The sequence below is a fragment of the Megalobrama amblycephala genome, linkage group LG17 (genome assembly GCF_018812025.1).
Source record: "Megalobrama amblycephala isolate DHTTF-2021 linkage group LG17, ASM1881202v1, whole genome shotgun sequence".
Taxonomy (NCBI): domain Eukaryota; kingdom Metazoa; phylum Chordata; class Actinopteri; order Cypriniformes; family Xenocyprididae; genus Megalobrama; species Megalobrama amblycephala.
Window position 1 is genome coordinate 9,889,266 of NC_063060.1, and position 26,597 is coordinate 9,915,862.

The following is a 26,597-nucleotide window of genomic DNA, read 5'->3' on the forward strand; positions in this document are numbered from 1 at the left end:
ACAATCACAGTGACGTCGATTGTGTTAAGCATTTACCTTATCTGAGAGAAATGTAGCAGAGCGTTGATCCAACAGTCTCTTCATAGGAAGATTACAAACAGCGATTGATGACACACGACGATTCTCTGCTGTTATTTTGGTGGTTTGCTTCACGAGGTGAGTACAGGACTCTTTTACTTCAATGCCCCTTGATGGTAGACAATATTTTTATTATTTGCTCTATATGTTTCGTCTCCCTGCTTCTTAAATCTCGCGCCACCTGAGCTGACTGGAATTCTTTTTGGTTGTCATGACAATGACGTAGTTTTGGGCGGCTATATTCCGCGTTCATTTACACTGAACCAGAACAGTATCAGAGTCGCCTTTTAAACTCTCGACGATGCTGAATGACTTCTTTAGTTTAGCAAACAAATTGCTCGAGTGGGTGTAAATACCGATCACTTTCATGTTTTTTTGCACAACCTGCAAAAATCGCTCGATGCCATTGCTGCTTCTGCAAACCACGGATCATTGCTACAAACCAATACAAACTAAACCTGCTTCTCAATCAGCTCCCTAGTTCCCTAGGTCCTGAATCAGTATATCATGAAAGTGAATGTGGCGGATTCCCTGATCAGTGCCCTGACTACTGAACTAGGGAGCTGATTGAGACACATGGTAAACCTGTCTGGAGTTTTCGCATCGCTCTGCAAAGTACGTCACCCGGATCGCTGATCTGATTGGTTGAAGGACTATCCAATTGCGTGACTAATGCTCGTTGATCACGCCTCTTGTGCAGTAGGAAATACATAGCAAACTCCCCAGACCAATGTTCAATTTTAAATTGAGCTTGGTCTGGTGATAGCCAGACTAGGGCTACGGCACATTAGTCCAAAGTTGCGAATTTATAGTAACTTATGAGCAAAATTGGAATGTTGCATAAAACATTTGCGAATAATGCACTGTTTCCATCCCATGTGTTCAAGAGAACAAATGTGTCACTTCTGGGAAATTGAAACAAAATATCTGTAATAAAAATGTAAGTTGCTACAATTCTTTTTTTACAGTATAAATGAAGTGTCTTAGAGCGAGGAGATGAAATGCAATAAATGCTGTAATGTTATCTTTCATTCGAATGCCTGGAGTTTGGGAATGGAATTGTGAGACAGTTCTGGGAGGGAATTAAACCAAATCATTTTGATGACAGACTTGAGCACATTTTTTTTTTTTTTTTTTTACCAAAATTCGCATAAATATAGATGGATGGAAACATAGTTATTGACTACTTTTACATGTGCACTAAAGTTGTCAAAAGCATCAACTTCAGTACCAAGTCGGTACTAAAATTTTGAAAATGTGACACTTTGATCACTGTTGAGTGGATTAGTAAACACCTCTGATTGGCCATTGTGTTCACGCAATCAACATATATGTCTGTGATTGGCTGCAATGATCAACACATGGGAGCATTTGAAAACACACGGAAGTGTTTGAATTTGAAAGCGTTTTGAAAGCGGGAGTGGGAGCATTTGAAAGTTTTCAAATGCTCTTGTGTGTATCTGTGTAAGCACTCAGTGAAGAGCGTCATTGATGACTATTTACAATGTTTTTGAAGCTTTGATGATTGAAGCCAATCACAGACATATCCGATGAGCGCGTCAACACAATGGCCAGTCAGAGGTGTTTACGAATCCGCTCAACAGTGCTCAAAGCATCACATTTTTTAAATTTTAGTACTGACTTGACATATATACTTCACCAAACCCACACAAAAGAAAGAACCAAAGAATCATGTAAAACCCAATAAACTTTGAAATTATTACTTGTGACATTAGAAAAAAATATATGGATATGAGAATATGTATAAAACTAAATTAAATAACAATCTCTTAAATATTTTCTAATTTCATAAAAAAATTGTAATCAATGAACATTTTTTATGAAACATGGACCTTTATTTTCATTAAAAAGGCTTAGTTCTGCAATTGTAGGCTCATTTTCTAAAAGTATGCAATTAATTTGTATGAGAAGAAGCAGGGAGTCCAGTATGGCAAGACTGATCTTATGTTCACCGATGACAGTGCCATCCTGTCCGATATGGATACAGAGGCCATCAAAGCCCTCTACAATGTTGCTTGTTTCTCCGAGCCATATGGGCTGAAAATCAACATTGATAAGACCAAAGTTATGATGACCGATGGGTCACCAGCGTCTGTGCACCTTACTGAACAAGTACAAGACTTTAAGTATCTGTGATCACTTTTCCAAGAAAAGAAGATCGCCTCGACCACTAAAGTTTTTTGCCGAATTGGCCAGGCAACAGCAGCGTTTGCCTCGTTGAAGCGATGTTTGTGGAAGAAGGCCAACATCACTACTGCGACTAAGATACGACTCTACCGAACTCTGATCATTCCTATCGTGTTATATGGATCAGAAACCTGGACTGTTCTTAAGTTGGAACTTAACAATCTAGGTCTTTCAAATTCAGTGGTTCTGGCAAATCATCGGCATCTCCTGGCGCGACCGACTTCGGAAAGAATGGATCCCAAAAGAGTGTGGCGACCAGCCTACAATCAAAGAGGCCATCTAGAAGCGACGTCTACAGTGGTATGGACACATTTGTTGGATGAGTGACGACCAACTGCTGTTTCAACTTCTCTGGCACTGTCAACAACTGACCTGGAAATCTCATCGTTCCGTGCCGAAGAAGACCTGGCTGAAGCTAATCGGCAACGACCTAAGAAACCAAGGCATCAACATCACGGATTCCAAGGCCTTGGCCACTAATCGATATGCATAGAGGCGAGTAGTGAACGAGGTCTGAAATCCTGCGGCACCCACAGCAGTGTACACACTTCGGAGGCAGCTCCGGCCTGATGCCAGCTAGGGAATTAAGTCAAGTCAAATCAATTTGGACAAGCGCAAACCGGGTCCTGGTAAAATGCCGGTACAGACATACCTGCTCAGCCAGAATCAAGCCACGCGCAAAGTTACAAAAAATGTTGTCCACACCGCCACACAAAATGGGTTCACGCGCACTTCTGCCGAAACCACGATAATTTTCAGGCTTTAAGCGCTGTAAGATGGTTGCATAACACAAGAAACCTCTTTGCTCCTGTTTACATGCAATTTTCACTATTCAGATTTTTTTGTTTTTTTTTAAGAATTGTGGTTATTTTCACCGCCATTATCACATAATTCAATGCATGGTACAAATAAACTCAAATACACTATGTGTGTTACTGGCCAAGCTCTTCCAGCTCACACGGATTTGTTTGTCGTTTTTTTGTTATCCGACCTCAGGAATTTTTTCAGTGACACGCCTAAAATGTCTCCATTTCATTGTTTTCGAACATCAATATACTGCATTATATTCTCGCAACGTTGTCAACATGAAATCAGCTTGTTCAGCTCACTTTGCACACTTTGGTCAGAGTGGAATAGATGCTATTAAAACATTTACATGCCTGTTTATTGCGATTAAAAATTGGCATAAGCCATGTGTTTTTCTTATGAGCTTTATCAAATCAATTTGATTGAAGTATTGTGTTTACATGAGTTAAAGTAAACTCTCATTATAATCGCATTGTAAACGCACATAAGCCAGAAACTAGCGATCTGGTAGATGTTGTAACTACACCAGCATGTTCATAAAAGCATGTTCTCAATTGACAGCTCATCAGATTATGATTATATAATAATAAATATATATGTTTTCAGGATTTTTTGATGAAAAGAAAGTTCAAAAGAACAGCATTTATTTGAAAAGGAAGTCGTTTGTAACATTATAAATGTATTTACTGTCACTTTTTTTATCAATTTAATACATCCTTGCTGAATAAGAGTATTCATATCTTTCCTTCTTTCAAAAAAAAAATAAATAAATAAATAAATAAATAAATCTTACTGACCCCAAAGTTTTGAAGTTCGTGCTTGGCTATCAGAATTGCATTACGAAGCTCAGTGCAAGTGATCCATTGAGAATGAGAAAACTGAGAGAAAACTCAATAAAGATTGTGTTGTATTTTTTGTTTTAAGTGTTGTAAATCAAAACGATTTATCCTCATCACCCAAGACAGGAAGTGTTAGCAGCTGTCTGGTTGGCCTCTTGCCAGTGTGTCTGAGAGAGAGAGAGAGAGAGTTAAATGTGCAATAAATCCAACAGCAGCGGCAGCAGCCAGTCGATTCCTTATCATCCACATGTCCATTTCCAGATTAATCTCCTCATGTCTGTCACAGTTCTTCAGTGTGTCTGTCTCTCTCATCCTCACATCTCTGACGCTTTGATACTCACTCACAGGATTTGGTTTTAATCTTGTTGAGAGCATCGCAAAAGTGGTGTATGTGAACTTGAAACCACAAGAAGTGGAAAGTGTTGGATATTGCCACATATATAATAGCAATATGTGAAATATTATTACAATTGTACAGTAAGTGTTTTTTTCTTTTTTTTTTTAATTATATATATATATATATATATATATAAATCTTTCTTTCTTTCTTTAAAATAGAAAATAATTCAGTATGCCAGACTTTTGACTATTAATATAAAGTGTGAAATTCATCAAGACTGCACCCACTGATAGCACGATTAATTTGCACACATTGTCTGTGTTATTTTAGGACCCAATTCACTAAAGGAATTATACAAATCAGGTAATTGTGCAAACATGCCCATGAAATTAGTGCTTATCACAACAGGGCAATTCCCCATTTTACAGGCAGGTCCTGAATGCTTTGTTGTGGAGGATGCAGGAGATATACAGTAAGAACTGGTGTGTGTATATATATATATATATATATATATATATATATATATATATAAATATATCAGTACAGTTGTGCATACAACTATTCTGTCAGTTATGGTGATGTTTGCGTGTGTATGTAGTGAAGTTGCTCTTGGTGTGTCTGGATTTCCTTTGGGAAATGGCTAATTGTGTTAGAACTGGCTGTATCTCATGGCCTCATTCTGTTCACATGTGCGCACACACACACACACACACACACACACACCCTTCTGGCCTAGTTCCAGCTATAGGCCCACCCCCACTTTGATTCACTCGTGCCTTTTCTCCTCCCTTCTCTCGCTTTCTACCTTTTTCCCTCTGCTTTTCTTAAGCCTGACTGTGAGATATACTGAGTAAGACATCTTTGCTATCGTAGCACCTAATCAAACAGTGCTTTGGGTGTTAACTGTGGTGTAAGCAAAGCCCTGCTGTTTGGATAGTGACCAGCTCGCTGTCTGAATGAAACACTCCCTGCTAACAGAGCAGAAAGAGCCACTGCTTTATGGACCCTCACAGACCTTTTAAAACATCTATGGCACTGTTCCCTGAATAGGGCAAAAAAAAAAAAAAAATTCAAATTCAATGTCAGTGAATGGAGATGTTTTACCTTCAAAAAATGCTGTCCATCCATCCATCCATCCATCCGGGACCAACTGCGAAATGTTTAGCAGATTCGTAAACACCTCTGATTGGCAATTGTGTTCACTCGCTCATCAAATATGTCTGTGATTGGCTACAATGATCAATGCTTCAAAAACATGTTGTAAATAGGTACATCAATGATGCTCTTCATCAAGCACTTACACAGATACACACTAGATCGTTTGAAAAACACCTGGTAGAAAGACCCCGATCCGTTCATAGAAGCCTGCTATCAAACACTCCCACTTTCAAAACGCTTTCAAATTCAAACACGTCCATGTGCTTTCAAACACTCCCGTGCGTTGATCATTGTAAGTAAGTAAAATTTTATTTATATAGCACTTTTAACATTACAATGCACAAAGTGCTTTACACAATATAAAAACACAATCACTGAAATACAATAAGGAAGAGCTATACACAATATATAAAGAAACAAAATATAATATAAAATATCAACACCCCCCCCTCCCCCAACACAAAAGCACAAAAGACATCACAAAATACTAAAAGCATGTCTATACAAGTAAGTTTTGAAACAACATTTAAAAACAGACACATATTCAGATGATCTAATAACAACTGGCAAACTATTCCATAGTTTTGGATCTATCTAGATCTAGTTTTTGTCATTCTGGTCATGTCTGGCTAAAGACATCAAGAACACCTCAAACAAAACAAAACAAACATATATATATATATACACAAACATATTCATATATATATATATATTCAAGAGCTATCAGAAGCCTTCTGCTCAACTGATTGGCTAATCATCGGGGTTGCCAGAGTTCGAGGTTGCTTCTTTCATTAGCGCTCCCTGTTTAGGATCCCAGTAGACCCTGATATATCCCACAGGGCCCTGCCTGCACAATAGCTCATTGTGCCTCAGCCTGAGTGAAATCATTCTTCTCTTGCTTCAAGTGCTGGTACGTCTCCTCGCCAGGTTTGATATTTCAAGGAGAAGTCACTCAAATGTTCTTGTGGAAGTGGCTGGTCACGAAAATCAAACCTGAACCTTCCAGATCCTTTCCTGGCTCTCATCTGGTTCTGTTGCGGTCTATAGTTAACATCACAACCTTTTCGTGATCTGTAAATCCTCAGTTCCTGGCCGGATGTTCTGTGCACTGGGGGAAGTCATTGCTTTATCAGAAACACAATATGGTTTCTCCCTGTGGCTGTAGTGGGAAGGTTGAATGTGTAGGAATGGATCCAGGAGGTTGTGATAAAGAGCTATTACTAAAACCTTGTTTTTATTCCTTATTCTGACTGTTGATGAAAAGCCACTCACAGTGTTGAGTTAGTGGGCTGATGTACGGCCGCTCAGGGGCTGCCACTCTGCATGGTAATTATAAACAGTTACACATCGCTCTGGGACCGAGACCGCAGCTAAAAGGAAACGCACAACACAGCTCCATTCTGTAAGACTTTCTTGTAGTTGAGTAGAAAATGTTTTGAACTTTAACCACTTGGAAAAGATTTACTGTGACATGTCATCAGCTGACATTCTTCACATAGTACTAAGTAAACTCTGTATAAACTGAGATTATTTGATTTGATTAAAAGCTATTAGGGAATGAAACATCAATAGCTGAGACAATTTATATAAATAAGGATTAGTTCATCCAGAAATTATCTGAGCCTCATGTCATTCCATAACTTTATGACCAGTGTTGGGGGTAACGCTTTACAAGTAACTTGAGTTACGTAATCAGATTACTTTTTTCAAGTAACAAGTAACAAATTACTTTTTCAATTTACAACAAAATATCTACAGTAAGTTACTTTTTTTTTTTCAAATAAGTAACGCAAGATACTTTTTCACATTTATTGACTGACATCTCTCCTATCCCCATGTTAAGAGAAATAAAGTTCAGAGGTGTTGTGTGAACATGATGGTTATTGTAGTTCTAGACTAAATGTGAACATGTGAATGTGAATTTCTTTACTCATCTCACTTGCATGAAAACATTCAGTATTCTCCAAAATGAATATAAACAGTGAAATGCAATCTTAGAATTTTACGCGAACCTGTAATAATTAACTATATTAAATTACACAAATGTACTATGTATTTAATCTCACTTCATTAGGGCCCGAGCACCGGTGGTGCGAGGACCCTATTGTAATTGCTCAGTCAATTCTTCTTCTTCTCCGAAATGAATCGTGTTTTTGAGGGCCTAAACATGCTCGAATCTTTGCACATGCATCAGAAGTGGTGAAAATTTACATCTGTTATGGGTTTCTGAATTAGGTGTGGCAAAATGGCTTGATATTGCCACCTACAAAATTTCAATTAAGTTGCCAGAGTTCGAGGTTGCTTCTTTCATTAGCGCTCCCTGTTTAGGATCCCAGTAGACCCTGATATATCCCACAGGGCCCTGCCTGCACAATAGCTCATTGTGCCTCAGCCTGAGTGAAATCATTCTTCTCTTGCTTCAAGTGCTGGTACGTCTCCTCGCCAGGTTTGATATTTCAAGGAGAAGTCACTCAAATGTTCTTGTGGAAGTGGTTGGTCACAAATTTACATCTGTTATGGGTTTCTGAATTAGGTGTGGCAAAATGGCTTGATATTGCCACCTACAAAATTTCAATTAAGCACCTTTCGCGCTACGTTTCATGTACAGGTATGAAATTCGGTAGACACATGTAACAGCCCATTACCTACAAAAAAGTCTGTGGGTGCAAAATCTGTAAACCCAACAGGAAGTGAGATATTTAGAATTTTCTCTGGAAGATTTCTGCAGTTTTTGCCATTTCCAGATGTTGTTCTTTAACAAACTCCACCTAGAGATTTTATCAGAGTAACATCGTATTTGGTCAGTCTAATCTAAAGTCCTTCGCAATGTTAAATTGTGAAGATCTAGTGTTTTTTACTGAAGGGTGTGACCGTGGCAGCCTGACAAAATTCGATGTTTCGCCATGAAACAGGAAGTTGTTGTAACTTGGCAATACAATTTGCCTGTATGAACGTGCAACGGGAGTCAAGCTGTATTCTCTTGCCAGTAACCATAGCGACAGTGACCAAAGTATCATCAAAGATGGCAATGTCCATGAAACTGAAAAGTCTTATCACTTTCAACACAAAAAGAGTTCTGTCGAGCCACAAGTTCATCCATCAATTCTTCATTAACCGACAGCAAGTTTTATATCTGGGTGGAGGGCGGAGCATTTGAGTCGCACGTAGAACACAAAACTATGTGCATTAAGGACTCAACCACATTAAGGACTCAAAAACAGAGCTGACAACCATATTCTGCTGTTGTGTGAACGTGGCCTTAATTTTGTCCGTAAAGCACAACAGAAGTGATGAACAGACTGAAATTTAAATCATTATTAACTACCTATCTACCCAGATGATTGAATTAGCTGAAGATGAACAGAAGCACAAAAATATTTTATTTATCATATAGTATTATTGTTTTAATTAGAAGATAGTCTGTTTGACTAAATGGTATAATTATAATTAACAAATATATATTTTAAGATTTATACAAGGCATATTTGTTAAATGAAAACTATGAAGGGAAAATAATTACATTCACAACAAGCTTCTCATATCATTTCACAAACCTCCGGTTAAAGCCCCACTTCTGGATAAAAACTTCTGGTTTTATCTGAATAAAGATTCAGATACAAATCATTTTGAGATTGTTATAGAAACAGATATCGGCTCCTCTGCACACTCAAAGCTTCAGTCTCCATTCTTTGTAATTACATGAACATGTGTGACCAGTACAATTCTCTTAAATTTCACCTTTTGTGTTTAATGGAGGAAAGAAAATCATATGGGTTTGTAATGGTATAAAAGTGAGTAAATTATAATAGAAGTTCATTTTTGGGTGAACTATTGCTTTAAGAGAGGATGAAAATGCTAAAAGGATTATCATTTACCCATGAAAGAAAAGCTCTCTCATTCTTATATATAATCTTATGTTTTATTTCACTGAGGTAAGCATATTTTGCAATTAAATGTGTTCTAAATGAATTAGTTTTTCACAAAATTAATCTAAAATGACTCATTTTCTATTATTCAAGAGTAGAAATTAGTGTAATTTAATAAAAAGCCATTGTAAGAGTTGTAATTGCAGCACTGCAATTACAGCAATGTAATTTAAAGAGCATAGACAAATGTAAATGTTATCTTTATCTCTTTAGTAGCCAAAAACACTCTTGCTTTTTCCACACTGACATTAACAACAATTCTTTAGCAGCATCATTTTCATAGCTTATTTAATGAATTTCAGTATTCTCACGTGTCTTTCTACTTTCTCATCAGGTGTTCCCTCTGGGCCAAGAAATGTCATCTCAATTGTGAACGAGACCTCTGTGACTCTGGAGTGGCACTCCCCGCGTGAGACAGGTGGTCGCGAGGACGTCATGTACAATATCGTTTGTAAGAAATGCCAAGCGGACCGCCGATCCTGCTCCCATTGCGATGATAATGTGGAATTTCAGCCCCGGCAGCTGGGATTGACTGAATCCAGAGTCTTCATCAGTAACCTTCTGGCACACACTCTCTACACGTTTGAGATCCAAGCGGTCAACGGCGTCACCAACAAGAGCCCGTATCCTGCTCAGCACGTCTCCATAGACATCACGACCAACCAGGCTGGTGAGTGATTACGTTTTTATGAAGCCAAACAAGATTATGCTTGATTAAACAAGCTTATGCAATCAATACAGTCCAGAGCAGCATAATAACCCTGCTGATGAAGAAACAGTTTAGACCAGTTAACATTCCAAGATGGTCTTAACCACAGTTTTAGAATGATCAGTGCTGTACAAGCTAGTTAAGATGGTTATTGTTCACTGTCTTGACTGGTGTAGTGTTTTTATTGGTTTAACTGATCTTGATTTAAACTAGTTTAGGTGGTCTTGCTGTTTTTTTTTTTTTTTTTTTTTTTTTTTTTTTTTACCAATGAAAATTTTAAAGTGCCCCTATTATGCCATTTTTAAGATTCCTAATATTGTTTTGGGAGTCTCCTACAACAGGTTTACATGCATGCAAGGTCAAAAAGCACTTTTGTTTTCTCATAATATACAGTTCATATCACCTAATTTTTTAAAGATTCTTAAACGATTTGTTCAAAGCAGTTCAAAGATTCAGTCTCTCAAAACCCCTCCTTTCCTGAGCCTACTCTGCTCTGATTGGTCAGTGTAGCAAGGGGTGTAGCTCAGGGAAGAAGGAGTCAGGCGAACATTCAACGTAACTTTAATTCCAAAATAAACAAACAAACAAAACAAAAGTAAAGGCAGCAGCCCCTCACGGCCGACTGCCGCACACACTTAAACATAACATAAAGTCCTTCACTGTTGTTGCTCCTCCTTTTATGATTCCGAGCTCCTCTGTGAGATACGAGACCGGTGCAGCACCCAGGTGATGCTCATTATCAATCACGCCACCGGCCTTGCGCCATTCTCACGGCCCTAGGCCCTTTCCTGTTTGCCACATACCCCTTTCGCCCCTCGCAGTCCAGGGGTACCCACAAGACAGGGGGACCCATCACGGCGGCCGCAGCACCTGGGGGTAAGGACAGATGAGGCGAGAGAAAAGAAAATGGAAGTATCAGGAGTGACAGAGAGGGGAGAGAGGAAAAGGAAAAAAAAATCTTGGTCCGGTTCCCAAAACGTACTGCCATCCGGTTCTCCACAAGCTGGGTGAACTCATCCACGATGCCTGTTGGTCGCGCTGGATAGCCCTCGGTGGACGGCTCAACACTACTACACTGCTAGGTGGATGGCGAAGGCTCCTCCGGGTTCGGGCACCTGGCAGGAGTCCCTCTTTCCCTGTGGGGGACAGCATCATGGCGGACAGCAGCAGGCTCCTGCTCCAGCAAACGGCAACGACTCCTCCGCTCCCACATGGATGACAGCTGCCCCTCCACAACCCAGGTGGCCAGCAGTGAGTTCATCCATCCGCCTGGCAACTCACTCCAGCCCACCGCCTCAAGAGTCCATGGCGGCAGACTCTGTTCAGCCATGCTCGATGGCACTGCAGATTCACCACAGCGACGAGGGGTCTTTGATGTAGCTCAGGGAAGAAGGAGGCGTGAACCGGCGAACATTCAACATAACTTTAATTCCAAAATCAACAAACAACAAAACGAAAGTAAAGGTGGCAGCCCCTCACAGATGACTGCCGCACACACATAAACATAACATAAAGTCCAGGCCTGGTCCTCTCTCCTCCTTCACTGTCGTCGCTCCTGCTTTTATGCTTCCGAGCTCCTCCATGAGATACGAGACCAGAACGGCACACAGGTGACGCTCATTATCAATCACGCCACCGACCTCGCACCTTTCTCACGGCCCTCAGCTTCAACCTGCTTGCCACAGTCAGATGGCCCAGTCTGTTGTGACTGGTCTACTGTGTACAGTGCATATCAGAATCTAAATGCCCATTGCCATAACTGAATTACAGCTCCGGAGGCTTATCCATTCTCAAGAGATTGTATAGAATAGAATAGAATAGAATGTATGGACAGAAGATGTCATCGATTTTACCTTATCAATTCAAGCCTGACTCTGACGATGAAACATTTAAAGTAGTTGATCAACCAGAAGCTCAATTGCAAGCATGGCTGAAGCCTGGCGTTTCTCAGTGGTAAGTGTCAGCTTAGTTTGTTGTACGTAATAAGATGTGACAGCAGCGTCGTTGTTACAGGTTGTGATTCAGAGGAGCAAGCTGGTCCCATCTTTCAAGAGCGAGAGTTTTGCGAATCCCGCGTTGAACTCCCCAAGAATTGAGAAGTAGTTGTCAGTAAAATGATGGGAACACAACAAAAGATTAGGATTATACTGCTGTGGTATCATTCAATAAATGAATTTTAACCACTGATTCTTCGCAGCCTCATCATTTGCAAATGAACATAAAACAAATTTACTTTCACAGCGTAGGACACAGCATATTCTAGACATGATGTAAACCACACGAAAAAGCTACAGTGTTTGAGGACGGGTCAAGTTGTTCATGGGCTGACAACGTAGAACATAATTGGGCATTAGGTAAATATGTTACCCAGTGACGTGTACCCATCACGGAAGTGGGATTCGAATTATTGACGACTCGTTTAGCTGATTTAGTTGATTCTTTCTTTTGAGAGACAATAGCTTTGTTTTTGTGTGCACTTTTGGCTTCACAACTTCGCAGATTTTTTTACATTCACAGACAGCTACATTACACATTGCATGAAAGGTAATATTCAAAAAAAGCATTTTACCATAATCTCAATATGTCTTTCATACCAAAAAAAACTTCCCCCTAGCTTTCCCTCCAGCATCAACTTCCATTACCACAACTTTCTGAAAATGTGTAAATAGTTCTTAAATAGTATATTTTGAATAGTTTATTTATTTTTTATTTTTTTTTATTATTATTATTTAAATTTTATTATTGTTAATGTGTGTAATATTGTTATTATTAATATTGTATTAATTTGTTTTTATACTGAGATGTTGTAAAGCATATTGGTCAACATGTGTTGTTTGAATAGTGCTATACAAATAAAGCTGACATTGAATAGTTTTAACACGTTATTGAATATGGCGATGTTAATGTATTTGGTCTTGGCGGATTAGAATTGCTATGCCTCTGCTGTTGATTTTTGCTGCTGTGAGTATGTAAGATATGCTGTTGCTGCATAAATAGACATAGGCATACATAAATCCTGTAGCCGATTTAGGCAGGTGGAGCTGGAGGAGGTGGAGGGTTTCAGAAGAACTCTGATAGTGTGATGCATGACTGTAGCTTACTGCAAACAATAAACCAGACAATCTCATTGGCTGCAGAATCAGCAGAAGCTAATCCACTTGTGCCATGTGGTAATGATGTGATTTACAACATACAAAAAAAAAAACTATACAATAAAGCACAGTAAATAAAAAATTATATATATACAGTACTGTCCAAAAGTTTGGAACCACTAAGATTTTTAATGTTTTTAAAAGAAGTTTCGTCTGCTCACCAAGGCTACATTTATTTAATTAAAAATACAGTAAAAAACAGTAATATTGTGAAATATTATTACAATTTAAAATAACTGTTTTCTATTTGAATATATTTCACAAAGTAATTTATTCCTGTGATGCAAAGCTGAATTTTCAGCATCATTACTCCAGTCTTCAGTGTCACATGATCCTTCAGAAATCATTCTAATATGCTGATCTGCTGCTCAAGAAACATTTAATGTGTACAATTGTACAAAATATTTGTGTACAATATTTTTTTTCAGGATTATTTGATGAATAGAAAGTTCAAAAGAACAGTGTTTATCTGAAATCTAATCTTTTGTAACATTATAAATGTCTTTACTGCCACTTTTGATTGATTTAATGCATCCTTGCTGAGTAAAAGTATTCATTTCTTTAATTTCTTTTCAAAAAAATAAAAATAAAAATTCTTACTGACCCCAAACTTTTGAACGGTAGTGTATAATGCTACAGAAGCTTTGTATTTCAGATAAATGCTGTTCTTTTGAACTTTCTATTCATCAAGGAATCCTGAAAAAAAAAGTACACAACTGTTTTCAACATTGAAAATAATCATAAATGTTTATTGAGCAGCAAATCAGCATATTAGAATGATTTCTGAAGGATCATGTGACACTGAAGACTGGAGTAACGATGCTGAAAATTCAGCTTTGCATCACAGGAATCAATTACTTTGTCAAATATATTTAAATAGTACACAGTTATTTTAAATTGTAATAATATTTCACAATATTACTTCTTTTTTACTGTATTTTTTAATTAGATAAATGTAGCCTTGGTGAGCAGACGAAACTTCTTTTAAAAACATTAAAAATCTTAGTGGTTCCAAACATTTGGACTGTACTGTATGTATTATATATATATATATATATATATATATATATATATATATATATATATATATACATATATATATATATGCAACCAGCACTATTGTGCTAGTTAGTAAAATGCTTTTTTGCCTCTTTTGTGTTCTGTCACATACTCATACAGTTTGACCAGTTATTTTTCTACTTTTGTTACTATTTTCATTACCTTAAAGGTGCTAAAGAGGATGTTTTGTTTTATACATTTTTGCAATATTACTTGAAACTGTCTTTACTAAGTGATAAAAGACTATTTATTAGGTGCACTGAAAGGAATAATATTAATATACATCATCTGTGCACGAGGTAGGGCCTTAAAAACATCAGCCAATCGTTTATGCGATCATCGCGTAAACGATTGGCCCTCTGGCTTGTCAATCACTGCCGTGATGTCCCTTGTGAGAGAAGAGCGCGGCTGCGCTCTCCAGTAACTTGCCACACTCCACATGCGCTGCATGCAATGTTTTTGTCAGGAGACAGGAATAACAAATTAACAACTTAACAACTCTTGAGTCCGACATAATGAATCCAAAAAACACGACACAGCGAATGCCGGTGGTAAACACTCGTGTTCCAATACTCGTGCACGAGTTTTAGGAGGCGTTCCTTCAAATCTCATTGTTTTGTTGCTCATTTCAAAAACTCACTAACAGTCTTTGGATTCTCAGTCGACGAAAAAATCCTCTCTATCACCTTTAACCAATCTAGTTTCTTATTTCATTTCCTTTAAAAAAGGCTCCAAGTGGTGAATTGGCCTCAATACCACTGACTGAAGGATATTAAGACTGAAGTATTCCGTTTCAACATTTAGAGCTGCTCACTGGACTGTGCAGGAAGTCAAAATTGAAAACATCACCTACTTTGACCTATGCTAAAAGATATGCATCCTCATCATTTCCTTGAGAGCTCCTCTTTCAGTTTTTGAGGGCAGCCCATCTCTCTCCATCTTTCTCCACCTCCTTTACTTCCCCTGTCATCTCAATTTCCTGCTTTCACTGAATAGCTCTACAGAAGCATCACAGCAGTTGGTATGTTAAAAGTTTGTGCCGATCTCGCTGGGATGCATCCGTCTGGTTCGACGCTTTCATCTTTATCAGCAGGACTAGTATGAAAAACAGCCTTGATCGTGTCACTATTCTTTAATACATTCAGCCCTGAAACGAGGGCACCCAGAACTGTAGCGCTGAGAATTTAGCTGCTTCCATTGCGGCCCCCTCCCGGATCAAAGTGAACGCTTGTGGATAATTTAGCGTGCGGGGGAGATTTTCATCCTCAAAATGAGGAAACATTCAGTCCCAGCTATGAGAACAAATTAAGTTTGAATGTATGGCAGTGCTTGCTGACAGCCACCCTGTTTCTATTCCTTTGTTTGTTTGGTTTTTACACTACGCAAGTTTAAAAAAAAAATAGACTATGAATAGTACCATTCTTAGACAAGAATGGTACTCGCTCGTGCAAGGCAAGTGCTGAATGGTTGTCAAGGCATTCCTATGTGGTTGCTAAGTGGTTTTAATACAGATTGTGGTTTCTAGGGTGTTTTGGGTGGTTGTAGTTTTTATATATTTATTATTTTATTATTGTTATTTATTTATTTATTTATTTATTTATTTATTTGTAGGTCAAAGTCAAAAAGTTACAGCATAATTCCCCTTCAAAAAATCAAACAATTTTAACCAATTTAACATAATTGGTGCAGTTTAACACTCAGACTTAGGGACCAAAAAAAAAAAAAATCCTAAAAGGGATAGTTCAAAAGTTAAAATTATTTAATCTGTAAAACAGAAAAGAGATTTATTCATTCATTCATTCATTCATTCATTCATTCATTCATTCATTCATTCCCATACAATGGAAGTCAATGTGGTCCAATATTGTTCCTATATATACCTTTAATGCAGTATAATACAATATAAAATTTTCTTTAGTTTCATCAAATTAATTATATTTGCATAATATTTTTAAATAATCATGAATATATATATATATATATATATATATATATATATATATATATATATATATATATATATATATATATATATATATATCATGAATATATATATATACAGTACAGTTCAAAAGTTTGGAACCACTAAGATTTTTAATGTTTTTAAAAGAAGTTTCGTCTGCTCACCAAGGCTACATTTATTTAATTAAAAATACAATTACAATTTAAAATAACTGTTTTCTATTTGAATATATTTCACAAAGTAATTTATTCCTGTGATGGCAAAGCTGAATTTTCAGCATCATTACTCCAGTCTTCAGTGTTACATGATCCTTCAGAAATCATTCTAATATGCTGATCTGCTTCTCAAGAAACATTTAATGTGTACAATTGTACAAAATATTTGTGTACAATATTTTTTTTCAGGATTATTTGATGAATAGAAAGTTCAAAAGAACAGTGTTTATCTGAAATCTAATCTTTTGTAACATTATAAATGTCTTTACTGCCACTTTTGATTGATTTAATGCATCCTTGCTGAGTAAAAGTATTCATTTCTTTAATTTCTTTTCAAAAAAATAAAAATAAAAATTCTTACTGACCCCAAACTTTTGAACGGTAGTGTATAATGCTACAGAAGCTTTGTATTTCAGATAAATGCTGTTCTTTTGAACTTTCTATTCATCAAGGAATCCTGAAAAAAAAAAAAAAAAAAGTACACAACTGTTTTCAACATTGAAAATAATCATAAATGTTTATTGAGCAGCAAATCAGCATATTAGAATGATTTCTGAAGGATCATGTGACACTGAAGACTGGAGTAACGATGCTGAAAATTCAGCTTTGCATCACAGGAATAAATTACTTTGTCAAATATATTTAAATAGTACACAGTTATTTTAAATTGTAATAATATTTCACAATATTACTGTTTTTTACTGTATTTTTAATTAAATAAATGTAGCCTTGGTGAGCAGACGAAACTTCTTTTAAAAACATTAAAAATCTTAGTGGTTCCAAACTTTTGGACTGTACTGTATATATATATATATATATATATATATATATATATATATATATATATATATATATATATATATATATATATATATATATATATATATATATGTGTATATATATATATATATATATATATATATAGTGCTGTCAAATCGATATTTGGCCGAGATACAACTATTTGAAAATCTGGATTATGAGGGTGCAAAAAAAATCTAAATATTGAGAAAATCGCCTTTAAAGTTGTCCAAATGAAATCCTTAGCAATTCATATTACTTACAAAAAATACATTTTTGGTATATTTACGGTAAGAAATTTACTAAATATCTTCATGGAACATGATCTGTATTATTCATTTTTATTATTCATATTAAAAACTTTCCCAAATTTTCAGAAAAGTAATTTTAAACGTATAAAATATAAATTAAAGGTAACAACAATAAATCTAAAGAACAAAGTGTTATGTCTTGAGGACAAGGAGAAGAGAGATTGTGTTTGGGTTTGTTTAGATGTGTGAAGACCCTGTAGAGTCAGAAATATTCAGTTAGAGACCAACAAGGAAGCCAAATGCATTACAAATCTGCCAGCAGCTACATCCTTCCATAGCTCCTCTGTTCTGTTCTTCTGTGTAGCTTTGTTTTGGATTTGAGGCTGATTTTTGCTCTTATGTTTTAAAGTAATGACAGAAATACAAGATTCAGTTGCCTAAACATAACAGGATGTGGAATATCGTTGGTGTTTGTATTATTTTTGTTTTCCTCCTGTGATGTTTCACGGTCTTACTGAGGCATCTTTATTGGAAACTACAATGGAGGGTTTCGTCAAGGCAGTATTAGACAGTATTCTGACAGTATTAGAGTAGTTGTTCTAATAATAATTTGTTAAAAGAATATTCACACCAAGAATGTGAACTATAAAAATAACTATAATGATAACTAAATTAGTGCCCACACTGCTGCTTTAAATAGCTTAGTTTTTTAAAGTTGAATGGATTGTGATTGGCTGTCAATGTTTTTATCGTTCATCCAAATAAATACAATAACTTTGTGTTAGAAATTCAGCCCACACTTCCAGGAATTAGCAATGTTTGATTTGTGAATGAATCATTTTGTTGAGTTAGAGCTTTTCAGTGATGGTCTCAATGATTTTTCCACTGATTTGTGAAAAAAAACTTTATATACATTTCCAAACTTTTTTTCACCTAAAGCTATCATATGGCATCTGGATATTTGTAATACGGTTTATCAAGCCTGAATGTTTTAGTGTCCATTCAATATAATTGCATAGAAAACAGTGACCAGCACAGTCATGAAATTGTCTCCAGTTGTGTTCCACAGAAGAAAAAGTCAGGTTTGGTATGTCACAAATGGTAAGTAAATGATAAAAGGCAAACTACTTCTTCGATGTGAGCAGTATTTCTTGGCTGTTGTTGCCTTTTCAAGATTCATATTCAAAGTGCTCAGCATCTCTCTCTTTGTTTTGCTAAGGGAAACTTTAACTATTTCCTCTTAAACTGTGATTAGTCCTGTCTCGATCACCTGTTAGTTTGCTTGTTTTGATCCAGTCTAATTGGAGTTAATTGGCATAATTGATGCTTCAGTGCAATGTTTCCAGCTGAACTGAGTCGTTGAGAAGCAGTTCAGACATGACTGCACACGATCTGCAGCAGAGTGTCTTGTAATCGCTCCTCTTGTGACACTAGGAGTCGGAGCAAACAAACAAAAAGATCATAACACGGAATCAGACACCTGCCGAGTTTTCCTCCTCCTTCTGAGTGTACGAGAGCAGAACGACAAAGTAAATAAACCTGATTAACATGTGGCTCTAATGGCCGCTGCTGTGTGTGTGACAGTTAAACGGTGCTCTTGACAGATAGATGCTTTAGAGCCATGTTCTCCTCCATTGTTATCGTTTTGGAGACCCTAATGAGTCGTTTGCCGTTAATGGGCGCTTCCCATGCGGAGGGGTCTCGGAGGTAAGCAGTAATTGTGTACTTCTTGTACCTGACGGAAAGATTTTGATAAATAGAGTCTGTTCACATTTTGTAGAACAAGGAGTAAATGAATCTTAAAGGTGAAGTGTGTGATTTCTCTGCCTTTAGTAAAAATGATGACTGTTTTCAGACAGGTTTCTCGAACTACTTTAGAACGCACTGTCTGTGAATGTCGTGTCTGTGTGACACAGAAAGAAGTGTGCCAGTATCGAATTCTCTTTCGTGCTTGAACAAACCATAACACACATAATTATGCCAAAATGCCCGTTTTGTGTATCCTATACGAGGAGTCTTAAAGGATTAGTTCACTTTCAAATGAAAATTACCCCAAGCTTTACTCACCCTCAAGCCATCCTAGGTGTATATGACTTTCTTGTTTCTGACGTAGACAATCTGAGAAATATTAATAAATATCCTGACGCATCCGAGCTTTATATGCACTATCAAATGAGTATGAGCTGAAGAAAGTGTCTCCATCCACATTCCATGCGGCTCCGGAGGGTTAAGAAAGTCCTTCTGAAGCGAAGCGATGTGTTTGTGTAAAAAAATATATCCATATTTAACAAGTTATGAAGTAAAATATGTAGCTTCCGCCAGACCGCCTTCCGCATTCAAATTACGGAGAGAAAAAAAAAAAAAAAAAAAAAAAAAAACAGAACTGAAGTCGCGTCATGCAGCGTAAGCTTTTTGAAGAATACAGAAGGCGGTTGTCATATATATTTCATGAATATTTAAAAATGTTATGACTAATTTGCATAATATGTAAACCTAAATGATGCTACAATACAAAAAATGTGTTGTATTCAATAAGCAAATAATTACTTTTATATTTACAGTGACTTTCTGCAGTATTTAGCTGCCATACGTCTAGAAAAATAAATACAAAAACATATAAAACATAAATAAAAGATAGCAATAACACATCTAAAAATAGAAAATTAGAGGTTAGAAAATAAATGTTGATATGTTCTTTAGAATTTGGCAGCTGAATATTGAAATCAATAAATAGTATCTTAAAAAAAAGCTGATAAAGCTAGTATTTGCTGATGATACATCAAAAAGAAAATAAAAACACCAATATTTCCCCACTGAGTAATTGAGATGAAAAATGTCACCAGGGTTGTGGCGGCTAGTGTGGTTATTTTCAGCGTAACAGGTCAAGCGCTGAACTGGGCTCTTTATTCACCCTGAGGTGCCTTGTGTTTCTCGATGGGTTCAGTGGTTTGGAGAAGAAAACACACAGCGAGTGTTTGGCATTTACAAACTGCATTTGGTGCTATTGGTGTGGGCACATATGGCAGGACAGGTGGGGTGGGAGTAGGATCTGACCTTTCAGATGCATGGAGGGTGTAGTTATTGCACATTATATAGTCTGTAGGTTGCTATTTGTCAACTTTTTTTAAAAGCTTGTGTGCAACACAAGCGCAACGTCCGTGTTTCCACAGCTAGAGTGAAGAAACGCGTCCTCACAGTGTCCACAAAACTCACAAATGGCTGCTGGGAACATTGGTGAAGACTTCAGCTGCCTGGGTGCCATCTTATCTTACAGGCTGTCCTTTCATCTTAATATTACATGAATGTGTATTCATGTGTATTTGGAGTTAGTGTCAATTAGAAATAATTGCTAAGGACATATGACAGGCTAATCAATGTGTATCATAGTATGTAGAGCATCTCATTTTCTGCACGGAGACATAGACTAATGAATTAGTCGAGCTGTAATTTTTTTTTTTTTTTTTTTTAAATGTATGTTACAGTGGCCGATTGTTACTGCAGTTATTGATTTTTTTTTTCCCTTTAAATCTATAAATCATCTAGTCTGATGAATAATATATATATATATAATATATGTATATATATATATATATATATATATATATATATATATATATATATATATATATATATATATATATATATATATATATATATATATATATTCTCTATTTCTCTCAGACTTTTGGATCCCACTCTATATTATCATGGTATGTCATTTTTCTCTTTTAGTTTAGTCCAAAGCTAAAGATACAAAAATAAACAAACAAATAAATTAAATATGACATAAACCATCTACTTCTGGTGTTAGGAACAGAGGGACAGAAAGATAAAAAAACATGGGCAAAGAGTACAGGATATAAAACCAGTGACTGCCAGCCCTGCGGCTCTGAAGTGTTATTAAACTCCCAGACTGGCATCTGGACTGTGTGTCTGGTGATTCCCTCATCGATATAGCAGATTTAAAAGTGTATTCTGAGCCTGTCCCTGACTGGGCACAAAACTGGATGAAGGGCACACTGTTCCAGATTAAAAATGGTAATGCTGTAGATAAATTGTCTACACACCCTCATGTCACTCCAAACAATGGAAATGAATGGTGATCAGTGGCTGTCAAGCTCGAAAAATAACAAGAAAGCACCATAGAAGTAGTGTGAGCTGTACACTACAATAGCTGCCAGAAGTGATATCTGGAGGGTTTATTTGCTTTAATGACCTTACAAGGTTGATTAAATTATCCAAATATGAGGAAAATATTTTAGATTTTTTTTTTTTTTTTTAAAAGGTGCCCTAGAATTAAAAATTGAATTTATATTGGCATAGTTAAATAACAAGAGTTGAGTACATGGAAATGACATACAGTGAGTCTCAAACTCCATTGTTTGTGTCCTCCTCCTTATATAAAGCTCATTTGTTTAAAAGACCTCTGAAGAACAGGCGAATCTCAACATAACACTGACTGTTACGTAACAGTCGGGGTGTACGCCCCCAATATTTGCATATGCCAGCCCATGATCGCGGCATTAGACAAGGGCAGGACGTCTGGATGTGCACAGCTGACTCATCAGACTAGGTAAGCAAGCAAGAACAATAGCGAAAAATGGCAGATGGAGCGATAATAACTGACATGATCCATGATAACATGATATTTTTAGTGATATTTGTAAACTGTCATTTTAAATGTTTCGTTAGCATGTTGCTAATGTACTGTTAAATATGGTTAAAGTTACCATTGTTTCTTATTGCATTCACGGAGACAAGAGCCATTGTTATTTCATTATTAAACACTTGCAGTCTGTATAATTCATAAACACAACTTCATTCTTTATAAATCTCTCCAACAGTGTAGCATTAGCCGTTAGACACGGATCACAGCCTCAAATTCATTCAGAATCAAATGTAAACATCCAAATAAATACTATACTCACATAATCCGATGCATGCATGCAGTATGCTTGACGAACACTTTGTAAAGATCCATTTTGAGGGTTATATTAGCAGTGTAAACTTTGTTTATGCACTGTTTAAGGCAAGCGCGAGCTCCATGGGCGGGGAGCATGAGCATTTAAAGGGGCCGCAACCTGAATCAGCACATTTCTAATTATGCCCCAAAATAGGCAGTTAAAAAAATGAATTAAAAAAAATATATATGTGGTATTTTGAGCTGAAACTTCACAGACACATTCAGGGGACACATTAGACTTATATTACATCTTGTAAAAAAACGTTCGATGGCACCTTTAATATTTTAAATATAAGGGAAGAACAAAACACTAAACTTAAAGTATTTATCTGACAAAATTATTTGGCAAGTAAGGCAAACTACAGCTACAGGTTTTATTTTACTATGCAAAACAAAACAAAAATCTCACAGGAAAAAGCATACAGTTTACTAGGTAAAATAATAAATCAATGCTTTTGTGTTCTCTCGCAGATGTTTTGCATTCCCTCGAGAAGCTTTGCGTTCATTCGCAAAACCTTTCGAGTTCTTTGCAAGCGAACGCAAAGATTCTCGGCAGAACTCAAAAGTTTTTGTCAGGGGACGCAAAGTTTCTCGGGGAACGCAAAAGCATTGACAAAAAATGTTTCCTCCATCTCATAATTTTTTCCTCCACCATGTCCCTTTATGGGCTCTGTACTATTGAACTGTTCTGAGCTTTCCACTTATGAACATCTTATAGGATTATTTATAGGTACAGAATCCATTGACACACTCTGTATTTTATGCTTAATGAGTATAAAATGCAACTAAATTTTTGTGTATTGAACTTATGTAAACCCTAGATGCTCATTTCCCATAAACCTGGGGGAAAAAAATTAGCTTTTAGAATACTGAGTCTAATTTGGTTGTTTCCCTAAACTTAAGACGTAATGATTAATTTCAGTCATTGTCTCCTTTCTGCCAACCCTCGGGGGTCAGAGGAATGGCAAACATCCATTTAGGGAACCTTTCCAGCACTCAGTGAAAACAGGACATTTGATAATGTTTGTGCTGAAAGAGCGTGGGAGTGTTTGTTGTTTTCAAGCACTAGCCATTTGGAGACTTAAAGCTGCTTTCCATCGTCCTGTACAGGTTTTGTTGTTATTTATTTAAAAGAAAATCTCTTTGTCTCATCTTTAGGAAACAGGATTGTCAGCAGTCATTTCGTGTGATGGCTTGTTCCTCCCAACTTTATAAGCAATTCCATTTCCGACACTTTTTTCATAACTGCTGTACTTTATCCCCATGATACACCAAACAGGAAGCCGAAGGCTATCAGCAATGTTTGATCTTTACTTTATTTATTCATTGTTGTCTTTTGTCACTCCCAGCACTGGCAAAACCTCACAAAAACTCCCAAAACCTCCTTTTGGAGACTTCTTCATTTGTAAAAACGCCATAATAAGTCTATGCAATGTCCCCATCTATCTATCTATCTATCTATCTATCTATCTATCTATCTATCTATCTATCTATCTATCTATCTATCTATCTATCTATCTATCTATCTATCTATCTATCTATCTGTCTATCTGTCTGTCTGTCTGTCTGTCTGTGCATGCATATTTTTTACATATTCTTAAGTACCTTTCATGTACCATACTGCCTGTATGTTTGTGTGTATATATATATATATATATATATATATATATATATATATATATATATATATATATACAGGGCTTGACATTAACTTTTTTGCTCACCAGCCAATGTGGCTAGTGGTTTTCCAAAGTTACTAGCCACTCAGCATTTTCACTGGCCACAATTTTGCTCTTGGGAAATTACATTTTATATGATTAAAGTTGACTTTGGCATGCTTAAATTACTTGATTTTGAGTCATTTTACTTGATTTACAAGATTTAAAACCCTTTCAAACTTATAAATGCAGATTGACCACCCAAATCAATACTATACATTGTATATATCAGGTATGTAGTTATTTTTGTTAGGCTATATAAAAGAACAAAGAAGCAAATTACAAATAGTAATTAAAAAATAAATAAATAAATATATATATATATATATATATATATATATATATATATATATATATATATATATATATATATATATATGTTTATTTAGCATACATGTATACATTTATTTAACATTTTTTGATGTTTGATTAACATTAATGACAGTTTATTTGGGGGCTGCTGAATGCATGGACGTCATATACTGACACATAACCAGTTTTTACCCACCTCTTTACGTCCACTTAGCATTAAGCCATAGCCGACTGTATTCACGCGAGATACTCCACACTATGCATTTTGACATCTGTGTGTGCGTGTATTCAGACGCAAGGAGAACTGATCGTGCCCGCGAGCGCTTGTGTTGTGTCATTCAGCGCAATTCCGCCTATCCCGCCTTCACTAACCGCAAGTTAATCGATAAAGAATTGTGATATGACGAGCTTGGCTACTTTTCATTTGGCTGTAGGCTGAAATTATATTCAACCCGCCAAAGTGGCTAGTGGGAGTGGCTGTCTTACCCGCCACAGCTGAAATCTATCCGCATTTGGCGTGTTGGCGGGTGTTAATGTCAAGCCCTGTGTGTGTGTGTATATATATATATATATATATATATATATATATACAAAAAATTGAGTTCTTGACAAAATCGGTATTGTATCTGGTCGGTATTGAAAAGTCAATTTTTAATTTTACTCAAAATGCGATATTTGTTGTGTTATTTTGTTTATCCGCATGTTTTCTCCCTATTTTTACAAACACCAGTCTCCCTTCTCTGCAGAATGCGATATATTCGCTCAACCAATCACGCACCATTCCACGCACTGTAAACAGTAATGGCAACGCTCTGAATACACCTGGCATCCTAGTTTTCCTTATCAACTTTGTACTTTGTGATCAACAAAAACAGAAAAATGAATCATTTTGACGGCATTGACGAACATGTGGTGGTTTCTGCAGTGCGTAAGAAACGTAAGCCATCGAAATCTAATCAGTTACGTGAGGAGATTAAGAAGATGAAGCACTCGGGAAGAGGAAAAATGCCAGCTGTTGCTTCTTCCATGACAGCATCAAACTTCTGTCACGGTCCCCAAAACTGAATCATGAAAAGTTTTTAAAAGCTGTTTGACTTGCCAGGAGAACGATACTTGCCTGACTGCATTGTGCCAAGTGTAAAGTTTGGTGGAGGGGGATTATGGTGTGGGGTTGTTTTTCAGGGGTTGGGCTTGGCCCCTTAGTTCCAGTGAAAAGAGCTCTTAATGCTTCAGCATACCAAGACATTTTGGACAATCTCATGCTCCCAGCTTTGTGGGAACACTTTGGGGATTGCCCCTTCCTGTTCCAACATGACTGCACACCAGTGCACAAAGCACGGTCCATAGAGACATGGATGAGTGATTTTGGTGTGGAGGAACTTGACTGGCCTGCACAGAGTCTTGAACACCTTTGGGATGAATTAGAGCGGAGACTGCGAGCCATGCCTTCTCACCAACATCACTGCCTGACCTCACAAATGCGCATCAAGAAGAATGGTCAAAAATCCCCATAAACTCACTCCTAAACCTTGTGGAAAGCCTTCCCAGAAGAGTTGAAGCTGTTATAGCTGCAAAGGGTGGGCCAACTCCATATTAAACCCTACAGATTAAGAATGGGATGTCATTTAAAGGTCCCGTTTTTCGTGTTTTTTTTAAGCTTTGATTGTGTTTATAGTGTGCAGTATAACATGTGTTCATGTTTCGCGTGTAAAAAAACACAGTATTTTTCACATAATTATCTGTATACCGCTGTTTCCACTGTCATAAAAACGGGCTGATGACTTCCTTGTTCTATGCAGTCCCTCCTTCAGAAATACGTAACGAGTTCTGATTGTGCCAGCGGTTCCTGTGTTGTGATTCAACAGCAGTTTAGCGCTCCTTGCCCGGAAAGGTCATGCCTCTTACCATAACGTGGAGATGCACGCGCTCAGTGTTATTGTAAACATGTCTTTAATTTTACCCTATCAATTTGAGCCGGAATCAGACCCGGTGATTGGACTGCGGGATGAAAATAACAGCGTTTCGACGACATGGCGACAAACACACTCTACAAACGCAACTCTTGTGTATTCCTGTGGGCGGAGGTTAGTCAAAAAACTGT

At 36.8% G+C, this 26,597-nt stretch overlaps 1 protein-coding gene across 3 annotated transcripts in view; it reads left to right on the top strand.

Annotated features, from left to right (window-relative positions):
* LOC125250480 (ephrin type-B receptor 1-B) overlaps positions 1-26,597 on the top strand; it is a 300,085-nt gene that overhangs the window by 201,606 nt on the left and 71,882 nt on the right. For all 3 annotated transcript variants that reach the window (XM_048163076.1, XM_048163078.1, XM_048163077.1), the window contains exon 5: positions 9,691-10,026. In XM_048163076.1, the coding sequence (XP_048019033.1) occupies positions 9,691-10,026 (336 nt within the window). The remainder of the gene's footprint in view (positions 1-9,690; positions 10,027-26,597) is intronic.